This window comes from Mercenaria mercenaria, chromosome 6, assembly GCF_021730395.1.
Source record: "Mercenaria mercenaria strain notata chromosome 6, MADL_Memer_1, whole genome shotgun sequence".
Classification (NCBI taxonomy): Eukaryota; Metazoa; Mollusca; class Bivalvia; order Venerida; family Veneridae; genus Mercenaria; species Mercenaria mercenaria.
In genome coordinates, this window is record NC_069366.1 from 654,908 (window position 1) to 680,962 (window position 26,055).

Here is a 26,055-nt window from a genome sequence, read left to right on the forward strand (position 1 = left end):
TACATAGCTTGGACGTCGCTCGGTGCCGTAATAATCCCGTTCTGCATGAATTATAAACTATTGATATCCCCCTTTTATTTCACATAAGTGTAGCAAAGGGAAAGTTCCTATAACCTGTATAATTATAAATATTCTAAACTCCTTGAACACATTGTTGTTTCCAATCTTATGACCTATTTTGACAAGCATAAGCTACTTAGCCAGTTCCAGCATGGCTTTAGATCAGGTCACAGTTGTGAGACTCAGCTCATTAATTTCACTCAGGAACTTTACAATAACACTGAACAGGGTCAACAAACAGATGTTATTGTAATGGACTTCTCCAAGGCGTTTGACAAGGTCGATCACATAAGACTAATTTATAAACTACAAAGCCTTGGTGTCAACCCACAAATTACCAATTGGGTCAAATCTTTCCTGTCCAACCGATCCCAGAAAGTCGCTGTTGATGGTCATTTTTCCAGTGAACTTCCTGTACTGTCTGGAGTTCCCCAGGGGTCTGTTCTTGGGCCATGTCTCTTCCTGGTATATATCAATGACTTACCAGACTCGGTCAAATGTAACGCAAGAATGTTTGCAGATGACACCATAATATACCTTACCATCAACTCCATTTCAGATAGTGTATCTCTGCAACAAGACCTCATTAACTTAGAAACCTGGGAGAAGACATGGTCCATGGAGTTCAACCCCGACAAGTGTGAAGTCCTTAGAATCTTTAGAAAGAAAAATCCCGTGGTCTACCCCTACAAACTTCACAACACAGAGTTAAAAACTTGTGAGGCAGCTAAATACCTAGGCATAACCATTTCCAAAGATCTAAACTGGTCCAAACACATTGACAATATCACTTCCAAAGCAACTTCCACTCTTCGCTTCATACAACGGAATGTGAAAACTGACAATAAAAAGGTCAAAATTGCTGCCTATAACACCTATGTCCGCCCTCAACTCGAGTACTGTTCAAGCGTCTGGCATCCCTGGCAAAAAACCCTCACTAGCAAAGTCGAAAATGTCCAAAGGTCAGCTGCTAGGTACGTCATGTACGACTACAGTTACACCAGTAGTGTTACACAAATGCTGAAAACTTTAGAATGGAATACACTCCAATATAGAAGGTTACACAACTCATTAGTAATGTTTTATAAAATAAGGACCCAGACAGTTGCAGTCGATCAATCTCATCTTATTCCAACTAGAAACCTAAACTACTTAATCCCCATGTCTCACACTCAGTACTTTTCTAACTCCTACTTCCCAAGGACCATCCGTCTCTGGAACTCCCTACCAACTTATGTTAAATCTAGCCCCAGTCTCGGTATCTTTAGAGAGAGGCTGGCAGTGGTCAGTATGTAATTCTATTGCCTCTGCCCCATTTTAACTGTAGCATACTGTCTTTTTTAGCTTTTATTATTTTAACATTGTAACATATCATTTCTTTAACAACTGTTTCTCTGACAGCGCCGCCCAGTGATAGTCGGAAATCGACGGTTGGGTGAAAGATGTAGATGTAGATGTAGATGTAGATTACGCACGATGCGAGCACAAGGACTCGCTCCTTGGCAAGAAATTTCAATTTTGCGTAGAGTGCAGCCAAAATCCACTTACCTGAAGGTGAATACTTCTACTACTACCAAACTACTTACTACTCCTACTACTACTACTGCTGCTGCTGGTACTGCTGCTGCTACTACTGTAACTACTTATTACTAATAATCGGTGTTATCGAGAATGTCGACTTACTGTTTTCCGTTTACACCATTTCAAAGAGCTACATTTTAAAGGCTACTTCTTTGACCATTAATTTTGCTGTACAGTATTATACCCATAGTTTTAGTTCACAACTAAACAAACGTGCACGTCATACATTAAAATAAGAATGCTGCTATGGGTACATATGATGATAACGAAGAAGCAAATCAAAATAAATGGTTTTCCAAAATTACCCTGAAGGCGTAACGTGACGGGATTTATCATGTCCGATTGGCTAATCTTTATTGCAAGGGACATTAATGCAAATATTTGATTCATTAAGGTATTTGTAGTTGTCTACCTTGAAATACACCAGGTTTCTTGTGTACAAAACAGGTAAATAGTTTTCCCTTTATATTCTATATAAAACTGACATTTTTTAAAGAGCTACCAAACATAGCTAGACCCATATCTCATTTTAAAGAGTTATAATAAAACTGATATAAATGGAGAGAAAAGTAGTGGTCATGTATCTTCCAAGTGTCACATTTGCTTACTGTAAAATCACATCAAAATCACACTGCTGTGACCTGGAAGTACTACTCATACTAAAATTGAGCTTCATTTCACCAAATACAACCTGCTCTCCCATTTTCCTACCAAAATGTCAAAAAATACATCCCCAATGAAATTTAAACTGGCTTTATGGCTCCCACGCCGGTTCCTTTACTATAGTCAGGCCTAGACCTCTATCGCTGCTAAATTCCCAGTAAAACCCACCAGACACCAAAATATACGGAAGCTCAGAGGTGACGTGTGCGGATTCTTATGTAAGATCGTGTTGTGACGACGAGATATAAAAGAAAATAAGCCAATTTGCTATCTTATTGCCACGAGATGAAAACAAAACTGTGCCAAAAGATATGAAAAAAAGAGAAAAGGAAAAAAAACACGATAAACAGGAGTCGTTTTCGTTGTTTAGACTAGACATTTTGCTAGAAATACATAGAGCATATCCTTTAACCTCTTGAAATTCCACCCCACCCCGTACAAGTCTTTGGTACGTCTTTGCGAATGAACCAATCTGTATGCGTATCAATAAATCAGTAGAAAGATGATCTAAAGGTACAAATGCATCAGAATATATACAGTCTGATAAAAAAAAGACGACCTTTAATTGTAAATTAGGTGTTCTTTTTCTGTTATCACATTACGGAAGAATCAAGTTTCAGTCCAATTTTCACTTCCTGTTTCGTGGTATTTACCTGATCCCAATACATATCTGTATTAAAACGATAGAATAATCACTTAAGTTAATATGAGTATGTAATGTCGTTGTTATCGATGTCACTATCACCGTCATTATTGCCGTCGCCGCTGCCGCCACCACCATCATCACCACCATATCACTTATATTTATCAACGCCCGCTAACTTGGTATAGAGGACTGGACAAAGTGATAATACAGACTCGGATATTGAATATAATACAACGGTGTCTGGATATGAAAATCAAGAGTACATGAGTACATTACACGGATATCTGGTGAGTAAATACGAGTGTCACTCAGAGCATAAATGAAGACTGGGTTTACTAATAAGTTTGGAGACTAGTAGGGGTATTGATGAGCGAACTGTACTGCACTCCTGGATAGCAAGTTATGCGGGGCCTATGTTGGTGAGCAAATTAAATAGAGTTGGGATAGGCGAATCATGCCGGAGCCTAGGCGATCCAGCTACACAGGAAATGGGTAAACAAATGAACTGGAATGCAATACTAGATCCTGGTGTCTTGGTGAGCAAATTTCAAGAGAGTTTGATAAGCAAATTATATTCGGTGTAGCTGAACAAAATACACGGGGGTTATCTAATTAGCAAATTACAGGAGGTCTGGGTCAGCAAATTACATTGGGGTCTGGGTGAGCAAATTACACGGGGATCTCGGTGAGCAAATTACACGGAGGTCTGGATGAGCATATTACACGAGTGTCTTGGTGAGCATATTACGAAGAGGTAGATATCCATCTGGCATACACAAATTTTGTCATAATCTTGGTTAAAAATCTCGAATCAAGAGTTAATCAGACGTTGTCACGTTACCATGCACCATACACACTGTCCCAGGGACTTCAAGCAAATGTCGTTTTATAATGTATCGAGTCATTTAAGGTGCCTTCTATCGTTCTTAAAACGTTTTTGTTTAAATGATAAAGTATTTGCGTGAAATTGTTTTTGGCAGGTAGGTTCTAGTAAACATTGAGTTCCTTGTAGTTTTATCACGGTAACATGACTGTGTGAAGACTAGTTAAATCATTAAGTTGTTTGTGCTGCAAGGTCTGTGAGCTCTTTTTTTTAAAAACAAATTAATCGTTGAAATGTTCCACTAATATTCATGTGATAAAATGGCATTTGTAGTTTCTTTTTCACAAATATTTTCTACGCCGTGACCTTGACCAGAGAAAGTGTAAAGGCAAGAATCGTCCTCAAACCGTGACATAGAAACTAACATCGACATCAAAGTGAAGTGTTAAATACTCGTCATATAACCCTGACATTTCAAAATTCTTTTATACTCATTTAAGAGGGACAAAATATCGTCAAAATACTTAAAGGTACTAATAGAAAAGTTATGAAATAAAGGACTGCAGCTTTAGTCAGACGAAATTCATGTTACAGTCAACAGCTTTTCTAATTTCTTCCAACTTTTGACAGATCTGAACAAAACAATGGCATGATATTTATGACTGTCATAAGAACGATAGCAATCGCAGGTAAATTCATTTAGTCGTAACTGTCATAAAAATCAGAAGTCGCGTAATCAGTAAATTCCAGATAACTGAAGTACATTTAGTTGAAATTCAAATTATTACATACTGATATTTTTCTCCATTTAGTTGAATTTTAACATGCGTAAATATTTTCAAGTATCAACGCGTTAATTTCTTGTTTTGAGTGTATATATATATATATACTCGCTTTTTCTTGGAATACTATTGCGCCGCTATAATGTCTCGCATAATCTCAACTGCTGAGCTCTTGCATAGTTCTCGATAAAACTTAAACAATCTACTAATACACACTTGCACGATAAGTATTCGATTTCAGAATAAGAGCATATTCTGTCGTTTAGGCGTTCCATATCTGTCCCTTGTGGAGTTTACGGTTGGTTGTACAATTGTTGTGTCCCGGGGATGGTACTACTTGTCCACCTTTCATTGAGATATTTTGATATATTACGAAATAAACAACAAGTAACAAAATGTGGAGTTGGAAAAGTTGTTGACTATTTAAGTTAAAAGTACTGATATTTGGACTATTGCAATTTATTATCACAAAGTTCCTTTTCTGTGCAAATAAACTGGAATTTTGCAACCTTTCCATGACAAAAGGTAATATACATTCGGAATAAAGAAAACAAAACACAGAATAAATCATTTTTATTGCTTGGGAAAGCCACAACATTATGAACTTCATTTTAACTGTTACAAAGCATACAAAACCGATATATTTATCGACATTAAACCGATACTTAACTCGTCTTCCAACCATTCCTCGTGTTACTTACCTTTTGCATTCACTGGGACTTCCCCTTGATGAAAATGCTCAGCTACGGGTAAACACAGGGGTCTAGTAGTATACTTTGTACGATTACAAAATCAGGGGTCATGAGTCCGAGGCCCCGCTCCACGAATTTCGGATACGAGGCTCGTAAGCGGGTGCTTCACACGCGGCACGCTAGCGTCTTCAGTATCTTGTATTATCCTTTAATTACAAGTACTAGAAGCCTTCGAGAGAGCCGCTGGCAGCTATATACATGCATGGTTTGGTGCGCCACACTATAAATGTAGAAATCCGTTTAAAACCAGATACTTACAACAGGTAAATAATCAAACGCTATCGTTGGGATCTTCCGGGTTGTAATTTTACATGATAGCGCGACAGTGGGACGCTTTTCATTTGGATATGTTAAACCTGTCAATACGAAGTTGATTAATTATATAGTTAAAATGAAATATCTCCATATTGTTACCTGATTGATTTTAGTAGATTTTTATTGATTGCAAGTCGATCTGAAATGTTCAAAGGAAAAAAGGTGTAGAATAACTGGATATATTTTTGGATTTATAGTTTCATTACTGGCAGTAAGTATAAAATATATTTTGCTGCTATGTCATTGATATATGGTTGAAACCAGAGTATTTGATCTGGGATGAAAATGGTATGACCAGACTGATAAAATGCCTGTCAAGCCCAAACGAAAAATACATAATTACAGAGAAATTTCTTTTTATATGTGTCGGTGTTCGTGAGGACGTCCGCCTATGTTCAGTATTAAAATGCTCTATGCCCGCGTCCTAATAATAGTATATTGAAGGGATCGGATGGGCAGGGGTTGTTAAAATTTATATGCAGACTAAGTGTTGTCTGTAATCAAGTATTTTCACTTGAAAATAACGTTTCTTTGTGTAACTCGGGTTTATGTTGATATAAATTCAATAATTATATTTACATGAATATAATGATGATGTACCACACATAAATAAAAGTAATTTGCTTGGGGGTGACGTTCAGACATGTAATTTATCAGTTTATAGGGTGAAGCATATTTGTAGTGAACTTCGGATCACTTTGATAATTAATAATAAATATTAAGCGTAAGGAAATTTTACTCAAGTCGGTTAGCAAAGTACTATCTCTCTCTACATGTTATAATAAATAAAAGTTTACTGTCCTAGACATCACACATTTACTATCAGATTTAAAAAGGATTTTCTTTCACGTATCCTTTTCTTGTATCCATGTAGTGACAATTTGTTAATTAATACACATGTTACAATAATATCTAAAAATAATTGATTCGGTTCATAATACTATATCAGACACAGGTCGGAACTTTGTTGGACCCAGGACCTGTATGTGGATACTCCAGCCACTTACCGACTGTAAAATGGTTTCATGATCATGTCTCATGGGTTTATCTTTGTTTGTTTTGTTTTTTACATTCGGCAATGTTATTTATAAATTTTCATTTGAAGTATATTGTGGAAAATTACCAAAATGCCTATTCATATTGTACAGATAAAAATCAATGTATTATGCATTCTTTCATCCATGAGACCATAAGTATTAACATGACGTGTTATAGCTATTTTTAGAGAGAAAACATACCCTAAATGTGGTTAACCTCTCATAATGTATTTTAATGTGGTTAAGTAATTTTTGAAAGGATACGTTTCATATAGGTCACTTACCTTTCAAATATGTAGGATATACTGGTGTACCTTTGATGCAATAACTTACTTATTACATACGTGATATAAATAATTTGGAGTTACGTTGCTGCACAATACTATTGCACGTGATCAACATATATCAAATTAAAGAAAGTGCTGAATACGGTCTGCGTATCACATGAATAAGGGTGTGATAAGAGTCTTTTATGTAGAGAAGTGCTTTTTAAAAGATTTTCCTTGTTACAATTGTCGTCTGTATATGAAAAGGTTTCTTGCTTTTGTGAGTTATTCAGATTGCATATTAAAATGAGTACTTGTTTGCTTTGATATATTTGTTATAAATTATTTAACTGATTAATTATATATGAACATTTTTCTTTAGTATGGTATGCAAATATTGAACTCAGCTGAAATCTGTTTTATTATATATATGCTATATAATGCCTGAATTTCATTACACTGAAATGAAGGTACGCTGCATACAGTTTATCTATGTGATATGACTACGGTCAAACTTTGCTTATGAAACAGAAATATTGAAATTATTACAATTGTATGTTTTGCTTGACCTTCACTTTTTTTTATAAGTGTGACGTCATTGTCCAAAGATTCGTGAATAGCGAATATGCATTTGTTAAAGCGGGATCAGTTGGCCTATTTTAGAAATAAATAAAAATAATAAATAAAAAAATCCTTTAATTGATTTTTTCTCATGTATTCTAATCAAACCTGATTTGTAGCATCTTTATTAGGCCCGCAGCCAACTTTGTTCAGCTGGGACATTTAACCCCTTTTAGGGGCTGCTAGAGCTAAAACTAGAAATGCCTTTATACAGCGTCTCATGAACAGCTTGCTGGATCTTTGTCATACTTGGTCTGGAGTATCATTATAAGGTCCGCTTCCAAATTTATTTATAAAGGAACTTGGGCTCTATTAGGGACCACTATAGCTAAAAGTAGATATGCCTTTCTTCGCATTAACCACTAAAATGTAATGGATTTTTATCAAACTCGATGTGTAACAATATCGTAAGGTCTCCTGCTATTTTGTTATAAATGGGGATAGGGACCAATTTAGCTAAAAATATAAACACGTTTAATGACCTCTTCTCATGAACCGCTTCATGAATCTTCATCAAACTACTGCTGTAATTATTCGTCTACGGATAAACGAAACAAAATTGCAACCTTACGAAACCTTTGCGAAAAATTAAAAGAGAACCATTTAAATTGTTAAAGTGTGGTGTTTAGTTTTGCAATTTGATAAAATGTTAGATGAAAGATGAATGTTAGATGAAAAATTCATAAACTTCTTTCCTTATTACAATTCGCCGACCATCATTTTTAAAGATATTTCTTGTTACAATGATATCAGAGATAAGCCCTGGCATTGTCAAACTTAGTTAACATTTACCCTGCTAAATTTCTAAATAAAATGGACTGTTCCATCATTCAGGTTAGGCAGTTCCACAGTTTACTGACTGAATAGCGACCAGTGCAGACCATGATCCACACAACTGATCTTGGTCTGCTCTGGTCGCAAAGGCAAAACCACTTGCCGCCAGCAGGCTAAAGGTTAAAGCTTACACGTAGCAAGAAAAACACGAAATTATGATGGGGTATATTTTAATACATTTATAGGCCCCTACTAGCAAACATATATGAGAGATCCTCTTTATCAGGCACATCTTAACGTTTCAGCATCGCAAAGAAAATAACAAAAAACACACGAAACCTTCGTGTACCGTTGATTTTTTTACATTGTTTTAGTGCAATAAGCAATTGGCGAGCTGAGAACCAGCTGGTCCTTTATTGCAGTTAGCTCAAAGAGACACTCTAAATGAAAATTGATTGCAATCTATGGTACCAGTATGCTGCGGAAAGTATGCTATATGTATATCATATGTTCCGACTTTGATTATAGTTAAAGGCATTGAAAGTTACCTTTAAAACTAAGTCATTCTAGATTGTAAAAATGTAGGAAAAATGCTTGAAGAAGAAAATCATTTAAATCAAAGTCCAGATCGTATTCACAAATGGATATACATGTATTTGTTATCAAATAAGTTGGTTTTATTAATTTAGCACAGGAGCTTATTTAATGTATGCCTGCTTATATAGGTCATTTCTAATGCCTTTGAACTGAATGCAGATAATGTTCTAAATTAGGCTTTTCGGTAACAGTAGCATAATAAAAAAACCGCTGACTAGCTTTCACAAAAACTAACTTTACTTTATTTTCTTGAATGAAATGTACCTCTCGCACACAGGCTAAAATGTTAGTAACTTTCAACAAATACATTGTTTCAGAAAACTCCTGTTTCTTTTCTTTGCAATTGATGCATTGCTCAACATGGATTTTGTACACAACGTTTTGTTATTGGGAGAAGTCAATTTATATGTTAAGACCTCACTGTACGATAATGGTAACAGTGTAATTAATATATCAGTCTTCTAGTTAACCAAACCATTAAGTGATAGCATTAATGGTTTCTTAATTTGGTCATTTTTATCAGTGTTTATATTAAACGAGACGCGAGGACACGCAAACATGATTCATATTGCACACTAAAAACTCATTATACATGTAGATTAGCCCTAACATAGATATGGAGTGTACTAATACCACTAGATTTGTAAATTTACCAAGATTTCGCGTCATATGCAAGATTGGCCCAGTGACTAAATAACTAAAATTTATTACACTCCGTTAATTAAGGTAATTCTGCACGTTTGATAAACCGGAAGTAATGGCGTACCGTCATTTATCCGGAAACAAATCTAAAAACCTGCAAGTATACACTATATAAATGGAACAACGGACATAACTATACCGTATCCCACAATTTGTGAACTAAACTGTTTTGTACACCAGTGCTTATGACCATGCCTACATTTAATGCTTATGAATATAACTGAACTGTATACCAGGATGGTGGAACAAAATTGCATTGCAGGGTTTATGAACATATCTGCATTGTATACCAGGGCATGTGAACATTCCTGCTTGTGAAAATAACTGTAAAGCTTGTGAACGTATGTAGCTATTCCGTTTGTGGACCTTACTACAACGTATGCATTTTCCCCGTGAACAAAACTTTACCTATCATAAAGCTTGCGAGAATAAATGTGTACGTGAATACCAGTATTGTGGTTGTGAATGCAAAACAGGTCATTGTTAATGAAACATGGCCTTTTAATATAGCTACACCATACCCAAGGCAAGAAATCTTCAGAACCATACATAAGGGTTTGATTCCACACATTCAGCGGGCTCGGTCACCAGGGTGTGTTGCAGTTTCCAGCAGTACGGAACGCCAGATGTCCCCTATACACGTAGCAAAACTAACATGTAAAAGTCAATGGTAAAGCCAAACACTGCAAGCTGCAAGGTACGCGAGCATTATCAGCCATATAAATTGTGGACTGGAGATATTGCTTTGAGGATATTGACCTTATATATCAATTTTGGGTGATGTGCAATTTCAGTATGAAGAGCATAACATGATGTGCATTGCCTTAAGGGTAGAGTCAATATTGACATATAGAAGGTTATTATGACGCTTAACTAGACAAGTATCTGTCCCGACAGCCTGTCAACTTACCTTTGAAAATGTTTGCGCCTTTTATGTAGGTCCGGCTTTTCAACTCAGGGTACCTAAATATAAACTCTAGTCAGATATATTCCTGATAAAAATATTGGTAATTGTATGAAAGATACTAATCAGTAGTAACTGAAACATATTTTTATTTTTAAACAAAACTGCGTCATATTATTCTTGGCGACATCTGTGTATGAACAGAATTGGAACTAATGCCTTAACCTTGCATGATCGTAAGAGGCGACTAATAGGGTCTGAACACACTTTTGTTTTGCTTTGCTGTGAGATGTGGTTCCAACTGGCGCTATATAGCACACACTGAACTGTCTTTATATACCCGGTAAAAAAAAGCTGTGCACGTTTGGGTTTATATATAATTAAGTCATGAAAATTCGAATGTTTTATGGCACCTTTATAATGCATATATCAAATGAAAATGCATGTCAAGTGCAACAATACGGGAAAAAAGAAATTAAGATTCATACAGATATCCAGAAAAGCTCTGAGGTGTCGGGTCTCAAGTTGTAAAGAATCTGCAAGGGCATGTAAGGCATAATACTATTCAAGAAACCAATTTCCATATCTCTTGCACACAAAAAAATCTGTACTAAATACTAAATATAAACGTGTTTTGTGCAAAAAGCAAAGACCAAAACGAAATTTAATGGACTGACATGCTGGTATTGGAGTGTTTGGATATGGTATGCGCCAGAACCCGATACAGCTGTACTGGTAAACATCACCAATACATTGAATAAAGCGGCAATGTGTGTGACTTTCAGCATAACCATCGAACCTTTTTGTCTTTAAATGCTATTATTAAAAAAAAAAGGTATTGACCAGAACTGATGCCGGATATATCATTTTAAAGGAGAATATTCAACATTTGACAATGTATATATTTAGAAAGAATTCAATGAATACTATAAACTGGCGAAATAAATATGAAAATCGGACTACAAACAAAAAAGATACGGAAATTTAAATACTATCATTTAATTAAACGGCAGCCATTTTGGGCACTGTGACGTCATCGTCCTTTCCTTATATGAGCATTACCAGATATTGTATTTATGGCAAAATTATTTTAAATACAATTAAACATGGAGCTTAAATTTTAGGTATACACTTTTACACGCATACCAAGGTTCATATTATATTATGGCCCACACAATAATTTTCTCTTAGGCCTAGTAGTTATTCACTGATTTTCCGTATATGGTAATGCCCAAATAATGTCACTATGCCCAAAATGGCTGCCATTTGAGTACATAGATGGTATTCGAATGGCTATATCTTTTTTGTTTGTAGTCCAATTTTGATACTTTTTCGTTAGTGATAATGTTTCACCTAGTTCTTTCTAATAAGAAATGTTGCCAAATGCTGCAAATTCCCCTTTAAGTGTCATGGGCTGTGCTATGGGTATCAATGACACTCACCTATATCATTATATGTTCCCCGCTCTTAGTATCGTCTGCTTCTTTTTATGTAAATGTAAACAAGGTCTCACTGCAATACAATAATTCTATCTTTTACTGTGTATACATTAAAAAGATGAAAACACGCCAAAAAGACAGTGTACCGTAACATGAAAATGAAGAAAATACATGTATTAAAAGAAAGATAAAACCATCAGATGACCAAAAGTCGACATTGTGGCGATCGAATCTATTTTGTTCCTATATAATAAGCCGAAGGTTTGCGACATGAGTTCGAGCACTTTTAAGACAGAGGAGAACGTCGTTTAAACAGCAGATGCTGAATTTGACGCGTTCTTATGAATGAAAATTATTCATAAATCTTAGGCTTGAAGCATTGAGCAAGGGCGTAGCTCCCATTTCGCAGTTTACGCAACTGCGTAATACTTTTTTGGCTGATTTGACTTTTTGAAATATGAAATATTGAAGAGCATGTTTTTTTCCTGTCTTTTGACTTTGTTGTCGCTTTGTGTTGCGTCAGCGGTCCCTTAGATACATTGAATCCTTTGACGGATTCAATGCAAGACCCTCAATGTGACTTGGTCAAAGCAGCACAGCATGCTAAAGTTCTTCATGGGTTGCTGGCCGAGAGACGCAATGACATTGGGTATTTTGGAGGACTTTGTGAAAAGGCTGTCGCCTTGGCAACTGAGCATGACATCAATGTCTGTCAGCCTCGAGTTGCTGCAAGGCAACAACACAGGAATAACATAGCCGCAGAAACCCCAAAGGAATACTGGAGGTTGAATATGTTTGTACCATTCATGGATCACCTTTTGTCCCAACTGCACGACAGACTGTGCCTCTCGACTTCAAGACTGAACGCTCAGTATCTATTGCCAACAAAACTTCGGCAATTTTCGCCCGAAATGTGGGCCGATATCAAGCAGGAGTATTCTCCGTTCATAGATTGCCAGGCAATAGATACTGAACTTGACGTCTGGAAGAGAGTTGCAGCAGATTCGCCCATACAAGGCTTGGCAGAGGCAGTTGATGAAACATATCAACTATACCCAAACATACATGTTGTGCTGGAGATCATCCTGACAATGCCAGTGTCCACGGCCTCTGCTGGAAGATCATTTAGTAGCCTTCGCCGCCTTAAAACTTATCTAAGAAATACAATGACCGATGAACGGCTGACTGGACTCGCTCTGATGCATATCCATCGCAATCACCAGATTGATATCGACCAAGTTATACGTGATTTCGATGTGTCTGGGCATCGACGATTCGCACTGGTTTTTGATAATTGAGGCAATAACAAAATCAGAAGCATGCAGAGAAAGCAAAGAAAAATACTTCTGTCTACATAAAACCGTATAAAATTGAATAAAAATACAAAACTAATAAAAATACACACACAAAAAAATAAAAACAACACTAAAAACAACAATAAAAATGTCGCGGGGACATCTATGAGATCAAATTATGTACTCATCACCGCCTGATGAGACCTATTGGAGAGGTCGAAACGTATGTTTTCCTACAATAGGAGAGATCGTGTTTGTATACAAATCCGTTGTATGTTCTATTTTTAGAACTGATAAGACAAAGACCGGTGGGCAGACGCCGAGCGTCCATGTTTTCTTTTTTGTTAAAAGTGATGTTTTTCTAACAACTTAAACTTTCTTAAAACACAAACGATATCAATATTTTTTTTTGATCAGTAGAAAGAATATAAAACAAGCAATTTATTGATAACTTTTATAGATCTATATTAAATTGAAAATTCCGATCCCATACACAAACGATGTAAAAACATTTTGTTTTGCCCACCGCCAGATAAACATGTGTTGATGTGTGACGTCAGGGCGATCTCTCCTATTGTACTTTAATCATTTCCTTTTTTGACAACATTATATCTCGCTATATGCGTTTCTTAAAATGCACCAGAATGTGTCTTTTCATGTTCTTTTTTTCAAAATTTTCCACGGGGAGGCCCCCCGGACCCCCACCTGTGCGAGGGGGGCACCCCTCCCACACTCTCCCCCCTCGGCACTTCGTGCCTCGTACTGCGTACATTTTTCAAATCCTGGCTACGCCCCTGTTGAGCTATTTCCTTTTACCCAATTATAACAATAGGTGACATTAATTCTGTTTCGGCCAAACACATTTTGATTTCAGTTGTGACAGAAACAGATATAACATTACACGACTTATAGAAACACCAGTCATATGGAATTCTAACACGATCCGATTCATTTTCCTATAAACAAAGAAGGCACAAAACAGTGAATTATTATACAACAAATCACTGTTCTGACGTCACAATTATTACGTCATGGTGTCAAACGGCATCGCGGCGCGCTGGAATAGAAACCGATTGAAAACGCACAAATGTTTAATGAATGTCATCAAGGATGTACTTAAAATACTTAGTTACGTCTTAGAATCGAAATAATATATCTCATTTAGTGATTTGCTCTTGAATAAATCATTATTTGTCATTCAGATGCGTATTATTATATCACTCGGGCTGCGCCCTCGTGATATAATTCCTTCGCATCTGAACTCCAAACAATGATTTATTCAAGAGCAAATCACTAAATGAGATATATTATTTCGATTCTAAGACGTAACTTTTATTATATTATTTCTCAAGTATTGTTAACTGAAATGATATATTCCACTAAAAATTAAGGTTTAAGGTAAAAAAAATGTTGTTTTTTATTCGAGTACATCTTCGTCTTCGAGTGATCTTACTGTGGGCTTACCAAATCAAGACAATCTTTTATTCAAATAAATGTAAGGTGTTAAACGTGCTCTCTTTTCTTTATGAATGAGAAGTAGCATGGTTTACAATATCATTTAAGATGTTCAAATCTCTTTGATGAGAAGTAACTCTAAAGTAGGCTTTAGATACCATTGATACGAGAGTTTTATTGCGTTTTTCAATGTTGACAACCCAGTTATACGAGTGTACATATCAGATCTGTATGACATGCTTAATGTAAGCGGTGGTTAGATTGTTTGGTTGATCGCCCTTTCCCTGCTAAAATTCAATAATAAACCTGTCACTCTTTCAATTTGGACAGTACCATTAACTGTAAAAAGGGGGGCTTACCAAAACAATACTGACTGTATGGCGAACAGTGCAGATCATGATCAGACTGCACGGATGTGCAGGCTGATCATGATCTACACTGGTCGCAAAGGCAGAATCAATCGTGTTTAGCATGATAAGGGTAAAGTTGAATTACATACACGAAATAACTTTTTACCTGTCTTTGAAGAGGTTTTAGTTTTTTCTTGCAGAAAAAAGTTCCTTCTATTTTCAGTAAGACAGAACTCAGGTTATAGTGAACCATACTTACTGTAGACATTGGCACCTTTGTGTTGACTGTTGGGCAATAGTTATTGGATCGTTACTTTCGACATTCATGTATCATGACTATTAGGAAACAAAAAAGAAAAAAGAAAATACAATCCATCGATAGCCTATTTTAACTTTTGGTTTTTAGGGCATGGGAGAAGAGAATCAGATTACCTCTAGGTCTTTAGGGTATGTGAGAATATACGCATACGGTTGGGTGTTTTACAAACACGCACAATGTTTTATCTTATGCACCAACTGTGAAAAGTTACAACATTAAAATCATTAAGTACATGCATATACACTCAAGATTCTCTAGTGTAAGATAATGGATGAGTACCTGGAAATTTTGATAAATGTTTAAGATAATTTACTTGAAAAAAAAAAAAGAAACTACTGTCGCACATTTAATGATGGCTACGTTTAAAACTTACTTTATACTCAGTATCTTTATGTCATCATACTACATAAATGCATGTTCAACTTTATCTATAAAGGATCCTAAACACCTGAAGGGACTTTTCTCTTTAATTACATTACAGTTAAACCTGTGTTAAAGACCACCACTGCTTGTTTTTTTTATCTTGTACGTGCATATTTGCATGTGAATAAAGTCCACCTGCCAGTAACGGGTTCGACTGTACTTATAAACTGTGAAATATAATACAAAAATCCCAAATTCCCCCTCTCACATCGTCCCGAATGCAGCCATACAGTCGGTAAGGAATAGGCCTAATAATGGCGGGCTTCATAATGCTTTTGTTTGCAAAGAATCTATTAGGCTATTTCAAACGAACTGGATGATTTTTGATTCAGATCATTTATAGAACATCGTTCTAGAGTAGAGTCATAGACATAGACTCAAATTTCCTCGTTCTAGAGACATAGACTCAAATTTCCTCGTTCTAGAGTAGAGTCATAGACATAGACTCAAATTTCCTCGTTCTAGAGCAGAGTCATAGACATAGGCTCAAATTTCCTCGTTCTAGAGCAGAGTCATAGACATAGACTCAAATTTCCTCGTTCTAGAGCAGAGTCATAGACATAGACTCAAATTTCCCACAGCTGTAATTCTATATTATGTTGATCCCCTACACTATAATTAGGTGAAATTTATAGATTATGTATCAGATTTTTTACAGTATAAAATTACCTTTTTTATTTACAGTTAAGAAACTCAGTTATTTGTATTATATTAATATTTGTTGTTTTTTTCCAGGTCGCATACATGTACCTCATGGGGCTATGTTGAATACTTAATAACCAGTTGCAATCACGATGGGGGAGGTGTTTACGCTTAACTCCGCCCACAACTTTGGAATCTACACAAAGTCTGGAAAAAGGACGATATTTCAGGTACCCAAGAAACCGGATGTGTATAAAATATTTATAGGTTATTAGATTTGTATCGAGAAATATGCAGGAGTTCTGCAGCGGAAATATTGCGCGACTTTAGGAGCGCAATATTATTCCGCGAAAGAACGAGTGCATATTTCTCGATGCAAATCTAATAATCTTTTTATTTCGCATTCCTAAACTCGCGCAATATTTCCGCTGTAGAACTCGTGCATATTTCTCGATACAAATCTAATAACCTGTAAATACTCATTTATTTAGATCTACTTCGTTAAATTTCAATGGAACCTAAAACGTTAATATTTTTTTCATATTGACGTTCAGATTTCATATCGGGTGTGTGACGTCATTTGTGACGTTTAAAAGTTCTTTAACGACGATATTTTTCAGTTTTACTCATGCTTAAGAACAAGTTTATATCATTTATGTAAAACGTTTAAGTATAAATGCGTATGTAATAAAAAGATTATTAGATTTGCATCGAAAAATATGCACTCGTTCTTTCGCGGAAAAATATTGCGATCCTAAAGTCGCGCAGTATTTCCGCTGTAGAACTCGTGCATATTACTCGATACAAATAACCTATAAATACACATGCTATTGAAAAATTATGCATCACAAAGTTTATGACTAAAACAAATTGGAGAGAATGCGGATGAGTTTATCCAGAGAACTGCAGTTTCTTACTGTATGTTCAGTTATCCATTCAGAAATTGACATGCCCTACTGTACTTGTAGTTAACTAGCACCTCCGCCTTCGCAGTGTCCCATTGTACTTGTACTTGCTCCTCCACACCCGAAATGTTCCATTCCACTTAAAGTTAAATAGCTTTCCCGCCTTCGAAATGTCCCATTCTACTTGTTGTTAACTAGCTGCCTTATCTTCGCCGAAACGACCAGTTAAATGTATAATTAACTAACACTCCCGCATTCGACGGAATTACCAGTCAAACCTATAGCTGATTAGCTCTCTCGCCTTCGAAATGTCCCATTCTACTTGTTGGTGATTAGTCCCCTACCATTGATATGTCCCATTCTACTTTTAGTTAGTTTGTCCGGGGTCTTCCTTCAGTAACATGCATGGAGGGGCACCTGGGGTCTTCCTTTAGAACCTTGCATGGAGGGGCACCTGGGGTCTTCCTCTTGTACCATGCATGAAGGGGCACCTGGTGTCTTCCTTTAGTACCGTGCGTGTAGGGGTACCTGGTGTCTTCCTTTAGTACCATGCGTGTAGGGACACCTGGGGTCTTCCTTTAGTACCATGCGTGTAGGGGCACCTGGTGTCTTCCTTTAGTACCATGCGTGGAGGGACACCTGGGGTCTTCCTTTAGTACCATGCGTGTAGGGGCACCTGGTGTCTTCCTTTAGTACCATGCGTGGAGGGACACCTGGGGTCTTCCTGTAGTACCATGCATGGAGGGGCACCTGGGGTCTTCCTCTAGTACCATCAAGGCTGGAAAGTCATCAAATGACACATTTTCGTGTCAGTGTTGTGTTAAACACAAATGTACTAAGAATGTGAAACCCCTTATCTAATGTATTGTTTTATAAGACGACTAATAATATTTTCTATCTGTTCACAAGCACATAAGTAACTGTGGTCTAAACTGAAATAAAACCATTCAAAAGAAACCTTAAAAAATTAAATAAATTCCTTGAAAAACTGTACAAACTATTATCTCATGAATTGTTCTTCCACCGCTATAAACCATTTATCTACTGGTACTAACAACATACCGGTTATTAATGTTTTTAACCGATATTTGCGCTAAGTTCACTAATTTGAATATTAATTTATTTTCTTTAAAACAATGCAAAAAGCACTTACATATCTTAACCTTGCTAAAATGGATTGGTCCATCATTCAATCTGGGCAGTAACATTTATTATTCGAAGGGGTGTTCACTAAAAATTTACTGACTGCAGACCATGATCAGCCTGCACGGACGTACAGGCTGATCTTGGTCTGCACTGGTCGCAAAGGCAGAATCACTTGTTGCCAGCAGGCTGAAGGTTAAAGATGATTTTCTCTAACTGAACTGAAAAAAACTTTGTGTTACGATCATTCATTCTGCTAACTATATGTGTCAATAACAAGAGCTGTCAGAGGACATCAACGCTTCATTTTACAGCTTCGTCAATTGAATAAATATAAAAGTCGAAAAAGCGGCTTAATTTTATGAAAATGCAAAGTAGAAGTATGAAACCGTCAGATCATCACAGTGAACAAGTGTGTGAAGTTTCAATCCATTCCCAATAGCGAGTACTGATATGCCAGCTTGAATACAAAAACTTAACCAAAAATTGCGGTGTTGAAAAAGGGACATAATTTTGTAAACAAGAGGGTCATAATGACCCTATATAGCTCATCTGTTAACCTTTATTTATTTCTTTTTATTTAGAGTACTCTCAAAGGCTGCGTTGCAAATGTTTAAGCAACATTCTTTTATTATGCTTAATTGAGATGTAACGTTTGTATTCATAGTTATCTTTATTTTAACTTCCTGGCCCACGCCAACTTTAGTAAAATAACTTTTACATTAATCGATCTTGTTAAATGATGGGAAACATTTCAAGTAATCTATTATCTATAAAACCAATGCATATACTTTTCTTTGATCAGGCAATATTTATTCTATCTTCGTGCATTTAGTTTGCACAAACCGCAAAAACGATGTTTGATCAATCACATTTTATACATATGCAGGACCTATATCTGAGTGTTCAAAGTCTTGACTGAGCCTACTATATATTTTTCTTTAACTTTCAGATCGACTTTTCCTGCAAAAGGATCAGTCTCATAGAGAGAGGAAAGATTTCCAAAGCCTACGACTTCTTGAACCTAGAGCAATATGATTCTGAGGTAATGATTATGTATAGGCGGGTTTTCTCTTGTACTCCTATAAAATGATACATGTGTAAAATACGATCCAAAATATGTGAAAGTCGTGAACTTTGACTACTACAGTTTTGAGCAAACGAATCTTGTATACATACAGTCAGTGCCCTCCAGATTGGAAACAGATGGAAAATAAACATTTTAAAGGTTACAATTTATTACAATCTTTGTCATTTAGATTGACTTTTAAACCAGCAAATATAATATTACGTTGCAAAAAAATTACTATGATTTTTTTTTCATCTGGTAGTAGTAGTCATAAACTGAAAGGACTGTCCTGAACAACAGTGCTGAAGACAGTACTTTTAAAGGCCCATAATGACTTTGGTAATAAAGGTTTGAATATTTGGTTCAGATAAGAGGAAGCATTATTATCATGGCGCTGATAGTATAAGTACAATATTTAAATTAGTCCTTTTCTAACCATGTTATTATGCACATTCTCTAATTAGACTGTTGTTTAGTCTGTTTTAACATAAAATTAAAAACCTTGTGGGACTTTAATCAGCAATTTACAAATTCCAAAGTCTATAGATTTGTTTAATATGCGGGATTTTAACGCAAAATTGCTATTTCGTTCAAGTCACGTAAGGAAAACATAATCGTAGTTTTTTCTTCAATATGTCGGGGAAGGCGTTGTGAACATTCTTTGTGTGAACAAAATTCTTTTTTTCAGGAAAACCTTCATATTGTTATCCGTTTCCGCAACAATAAAGTGTTAGAATTTGACGCAGACACAGCCGAGGAGAAATATACAATATGTCGTCTGCTGGGCATTATTCTTGGTGCCGAACCAGTAGAAACAAATGGTAAGTCTCAGAACTACATGCCACATTTTTCTGTAGTACGTCCAACTTCCATTAAATGGACTGTAAACTTGTGCATCTAAGTTTGGCCGTTATCTAAGATAGTATAAAATTTCTGACTGTCCAATACCAGAAGCTTTTCTGGTTCTTCGACATGCCCCTGGCTTGATAAATCAGGCATACATGTGAATATTTTCCCAACGAATGTTTGTCATTTTAGTTGGAGGTACTACGGCGGCGTCTTCCAATTGGACTACTTGGTCTGTTCACAACTAAGATATTTTAGCCAGTGCTTTCGCACATGGCTATAGCTCTAAATCAACTACCAAGTTTCAACCTCGCGCCGTTTGAGTTTTCCTTCTATTTCTATGTGACCGCATTACACAAATATTCTGGACGTGTAAAAAACAATCCCATATTTATTTTTTATAGTCTTGGTATTGCGTGAGTATGTGAACAACTGAGTACTAATATGTTTTAAGCAACAAAAATAAGTAGCAACGGATTCTAGAATAATTATAAACTTTATATCCACATTCGAAATATTCGGAATCACTCCGCTCTAGGTTTAGGGTTAGGTTAGGGTTGAAATTGGCCCCACCCTGGGGCAAACTTAGTTGTACATAGAGTTGAATAGGAAAAACCTTTAAAAATCTTCTTGTCTTGAACCACAATGCACAGAGGTTAAATATTTGGCATGATGCATTGTCTAGTGGACCTCTACCAACATTGTTCAAATCATGACCAGTCTATGCACAATGAAATGTTGATTCTTCAGGTGTATCGGTTAAAATATCACTCAATAAGCACTGGTATCATTTCTTTCGGGGCTTTGATTCTTTTTTTGTATGCCTGTAATGTTTCATTTTGTTCTGTTTAGGGTAATCAGGGCATACTCACGTAAATAATGCGATTTATTGTTGGGGTTAATGTTAGTTACTTAATATTTCATTGTTCTCTTAGCAATGAAAGCTTTAAATTTTGATTGAAATTTAAATGGTTATCAAGTATTTTTTCACACAGTACTCCCAAGATGTGGTACATATTCAACCAAACAGCTTTTTTGCCAATGTCTTAAAAAATATTAAAATTATTCTCTTGAAATTTAGCGTACATTAAGGAGAATATGTTGTTGATTACATTACAACTTTTCAGCAAAATCAAGTAATGATATCATACAAATTTATACATTTTCCTATTCAAGTCACAAAAATACACTAAATTTCTAGAATTTACAAATGTTATTGGGGGAGAAAATGACAACAAAAACAAAATCTAGGAATATAATGTGATATTTGTATGATATTATACCATTTTAGTCAAATTCAAAATCTATTCTTCTGTGTCTAATAAATGGTATTCACCAGTTTTCTAAAACACAACTTGTTTATGTATAATGTGACTTAAAAAACATTTGGTGAGTTAGAAATATGAATGAATCTTCACGTAATTTGAAACTTCTGAAGTTTTGATATGTTATTACCATTATGCTTATCTAAGAGTATGCTTAAATAAAAAAGGTATATTTAGGAATGTTTAAGATATTGGCAAAGTAGTAACGGTTTGTTCAACAAAATTATATCGGAGAGTAAATCGCATAATGGACGACTCCTCCACAAGGCTGTTAGTTAATGATATAAGTTAATACAGAAGTTTCTCCAGTTCCAGAAGCTTCCCTGGGTCTTTATTCTCGCATACCAAAAGTCAACCATGGTTCGTCTCGGGATTTTGACAAACCTTATGGATGAGAATATGGTTCTCTATCGTGTCAGGTGTAAAACACCCATACACGGGACTCTTATCTCTATCACAGTTAGTTATTTCGATTAGAGGAGTGGTGGATCGAACTCACAACCCCTGGTTTCTTAGTCAGACGGTGTTACCACTGAACCATTTCGTCTGATGTCCTCGATATGCATCTCTCCGTAGAAGAACATTTTATCCATGTTGTACTTTCATTTTGAAACTGTCTTCTCCTCTAACTGAAGTTTCACAGTGTGGAATCATCGGCATTAAAACACCAGTATAACATTATGCACACCTGCACCTTATTGTTACAGAACACGTTTTATTTAGAGTTCCACCGACGTTATGATAACGACTGTTGACTTGTTGAGTTCGTGTTAGTAATGATGGCCTAGCGGTCGCAGACTGGAGAATGAGTGAATGAACGAATGAGTTGGATTTTTCGGCAAATCTGCGCAAAGTGGTCATATAGCAGCACCAAGCGCGGAGAGGAGATTTCAGCTTCTTGTTTTGCAATTTGTTTGTCTAAGTAAATACATGTAATAACTTTTTATAACTAACAAATAATGTTATTGTATATACAGGTATAGACACGCGCGACAACGGAGTTAAAAACCTGAGTACGAAGAAACAGGTTTTAAAGGAGGGAATTTTGGACAAGAAAGGAAATACTAAAATACCGACATGGTCAAGGTAAGGGAATTTGTAACAAAATGGTTATTGGGTGTCTTGTGGTAGAAAACTTCATTCCCGGATTTCGGCCATTGCTCATGGTTGAAGTGTCGGGATAAAGATGCACGTGCTTAGTTATTTAAGTACTATTATGATACATGTATGGCAACATCGTCAGGCACAACAATCGTACTTCCAGCAGGGTGGTGGTGGTGCTTGGCGGGGAGTGGGGAGAGGGGTGTAGTTAGAATGGGGGAGGGGTGTAGTTGGAATGGTGAGGAGTGACTTGTTTGTCGTTTTTAGCTAACTCGTTCTCACTTTTCAGGCTGTTTATTTTCTATCAAGAAGTCGATAAAATATGGGTGCTCTGAAAGTGGACATTTTTGCAAGGTCAGCATTTAAGAACCAGTAAAGAACGTTTCTTCACACCTCAAAAGATGACTATACTATCAAAGCTAAATATATATCTGGAACAACAATTTATAACTTGAAAACTTCTGAGGGTATTTCCCGTTTTGACTTGAAACCAGAGAATCAATCTAGCATTTCACGTTACAAAAAAAAAAATACGGCCTTTCTTTGTTGCACTTGTCAAACATGTAAACGCCTCAAAACTGTTTACATTAGTATTGAAAAAGCTTATTTGTCCGATAAGAAGGTTTTATTTCAACAACAAGGAAGTTCAGTCACTTCGGTTGTATATCTTTTTATACGGCTTAAATTACACCGACAAGTTTTAATATTTTAAACCCCTCACCCAAATGGAATGTAGAAATGGTTTACAGTTATTCCCAAGGGAAATAACCCCTTTTGTATATTATGCTGAAATCTTACGACCTGGTCAAACTACTACTAAACCTACACAGTGACCTACAAACAAGCCTCACATGCAAATACAGGACGTGAAGTGAACACAGGCTTACTTCAAGCAGGCGAAGTCAAACTGGAATATATAACAAATAAAAGAGTATTTGGGAAGAATTAAATAGATATGGCAGTTTGACATCAAGAATTCGTGTTTTTTTTAAATAATGAAGGAGTTATCCCTTTAGTATATGTAACCACTTGCTAGTGGCTTAATTTAGTTGCTAACACTGAATCAGTTGCTCAGTACCACTGTGGATTCGAAACCTAAGTGCTTGCATGGGGCAAAGACTTGTTTCATATAATAATTCTAACCGGCTGACATGCGGAAGTTCGGTGATTCTGTCCAGGTACTCCCTGGTACCTAGAATAATGACAGAAACGTCACCCGACAACAAGAACTTCTTCCGATATAAAAACAATCCCACAACTGCTTACAATACAGGCTTTTGCAATAAATGTGCTTAGGTTCAGAGTTTAAAGGTGAGTAATTTCATTTAAGGTAGTAGACCGGAAATGAAATCGGCAATTTTCGTGTAAATACGTATTCTCGTAAGATAAGTCGCCTTTCTCCGGGCGTAATGTAGCTTAGTGCGCACTTGTCATAACTTTCTGTAAAAAAGCGGGAAATGCCAAAAGCGCTTACGGAGAATACGTACATGCCGAGTGGCATTACGGCCCACTACCTTAAGTAATATTTCATGACATTTGTCACTTTTCGTGCTCAGTTAACATGATCTTATGTTAAAATCTATTACTTGACCAAAATCGGTTTAGTCAACTTCTAACTGTACCTAAAGTCAATTTGTTGAGTTTAACGTCGCACCGACACAATTATAGGTGTTATGGCGACTTTCTTCCAGCTTTGACAGTGGAGGAAGACCCCAGGTGCCCCTCGGTGCATTATTTCATCACGAGCGGGTGCCTGGGTAGAACCACCGACCTTCCGTAAGCCAGCTGGATGGCTTCTTCACATGAAGAATCAACGCCCCGAGTGACCTTAACCACTCGGCCACGGATGCCCCCGTATCTAAAGTCAAGATAATGATGACTTTTTAACATACGTCCTGCAGGACTCAGTTTCTATATTTGTAATTTGTTGCAGACGGCGGCTACAAGTTTGTCCCGGAGAGTTCTCTTACTACAAACCTGGCGACGAGGTAATATATTTATATTTATTAACTGTTGACAAAGGTTTGGTATATACTTATTATTTAGTTTAAATAGATCGTAGAGAAAGTTCACAAAACTTGTTTGTATTCAGTTTAATTACTACTTACCAGTACAGCGGCTCATTCTCGAAAACTTCACTTACCGCCTTCAATCGCTGTTCATATACTTCCGATAACATTCTCGCTGACCATATATGTGCTGCCGATCGCCCTTAGTGGAATGACTTTGTATACTTTCTATTTCTCAGGTCGCTGAGCTAAGGTCTTCGTCATTATTTCTCAGGTTGCTGAGCTAAGGTCTTCGTCATTATTTCTCAGGTCGCTGAGCTAAGGTCTTCGTCATTATTTCTCAGGTCGCTGAGCTAAGGTCTTCGTCATTATTTCTCAGGTCGCTGAGCTAAGGTCTTTGTCATTATTTCTCAGGTTGCTGAGCTAAGGTCTTCGTCATTATTTCTCAGGTTTTTGAGCTAAGGTCTACGTTACTGTTTCTCAGCCTAAGGAGCTATGGTCTACCTTACTATTTCTAAGGTTGTGGAGCTAAGGTTTACGCTACTATTTCTCAGGTCGTGGAGCTAAGCCGGGTCTACGTCCCTATTTCTCAGGTCTTGGAGTTAAGGCCAATGTTACTATTTCTCAGGTCTTGGAGCTAAGATCTACGTTACAATTTCTTAAGGTCTACGTTACTATTTCTTAGGTCGCGAAGATAAGGTTTACGTTATTAATTCTCAGGTCAAGGATTTATTTATCAGATTGAGGAGGTAAGTTTTACAGGTAGCGGAGATAAGGTCCACATTACAATTTCAGATGTCCCAAAGCTAAGATCTACTTTTTTATTTCAAAGTACGAGACACTTATAAGTTCTTTTTTTCCCACAGGTCGCACTAAACCTTGTTCAGTTATGGGAGAATTCGACAACGGTGAACAGAAACGGACAAAGTGGGTTTGTTGTATCAGTCAGGGACAGATCTTATTAGTGAGTTTACAACTTAGAATACCCTAAAATATACGAAATCCATTTATTTGAGGAACCAAAATGTATGAAATCTGTCATTTTCATTATGTGACGTGCCAAGCCGCATATTTCCTTAATTACGTTTTTCAGTACTACGGTTTCGCTGGCAATAACTGTCAATTCTCAGTGTATAGTGATGCAGGTAGATAATTTTAATATTCAGTTATAAGTCTATTTATTTATTGAATCAATGATTCTGACTGTGGTG

At 36.4% G+C, this 26,055-nt stretch overlaps 1 protein-coding gene across 1 annotated transcript; it reads left to right on the top strand.

Moving 5' to 3' along the window:
* The first annotated feature begins 5,587 nt into the window (after positions 1-5,587).
* Positions 5,588-25,831, top strand: LOC123550698 (uncharacterized). The gene is made up of 7 exons (XM_053544940.1): positions 5,588-5,833; positions 16,540-16,676; positions 19,447-19,539; positions 20,252-20,384; positions 22,712-22,820; positions 24,769-24,823; positions 25,711-25,831. The coding sequence occupies exons 2-7, from the start codon at positions 16,599-16,601 to the stop codon at positions 25,807-25,809; spliced, it is 567 nt and encodes a 188-aa protein (XP_053400915.1). The 5' UTR covers positions 5,588-5,833; positions 16,540-16,598; the 3' UTR covers positions 25,810-25,831.
* Positions 25,832-26,055: the final 224 nt, after the last annotated feature.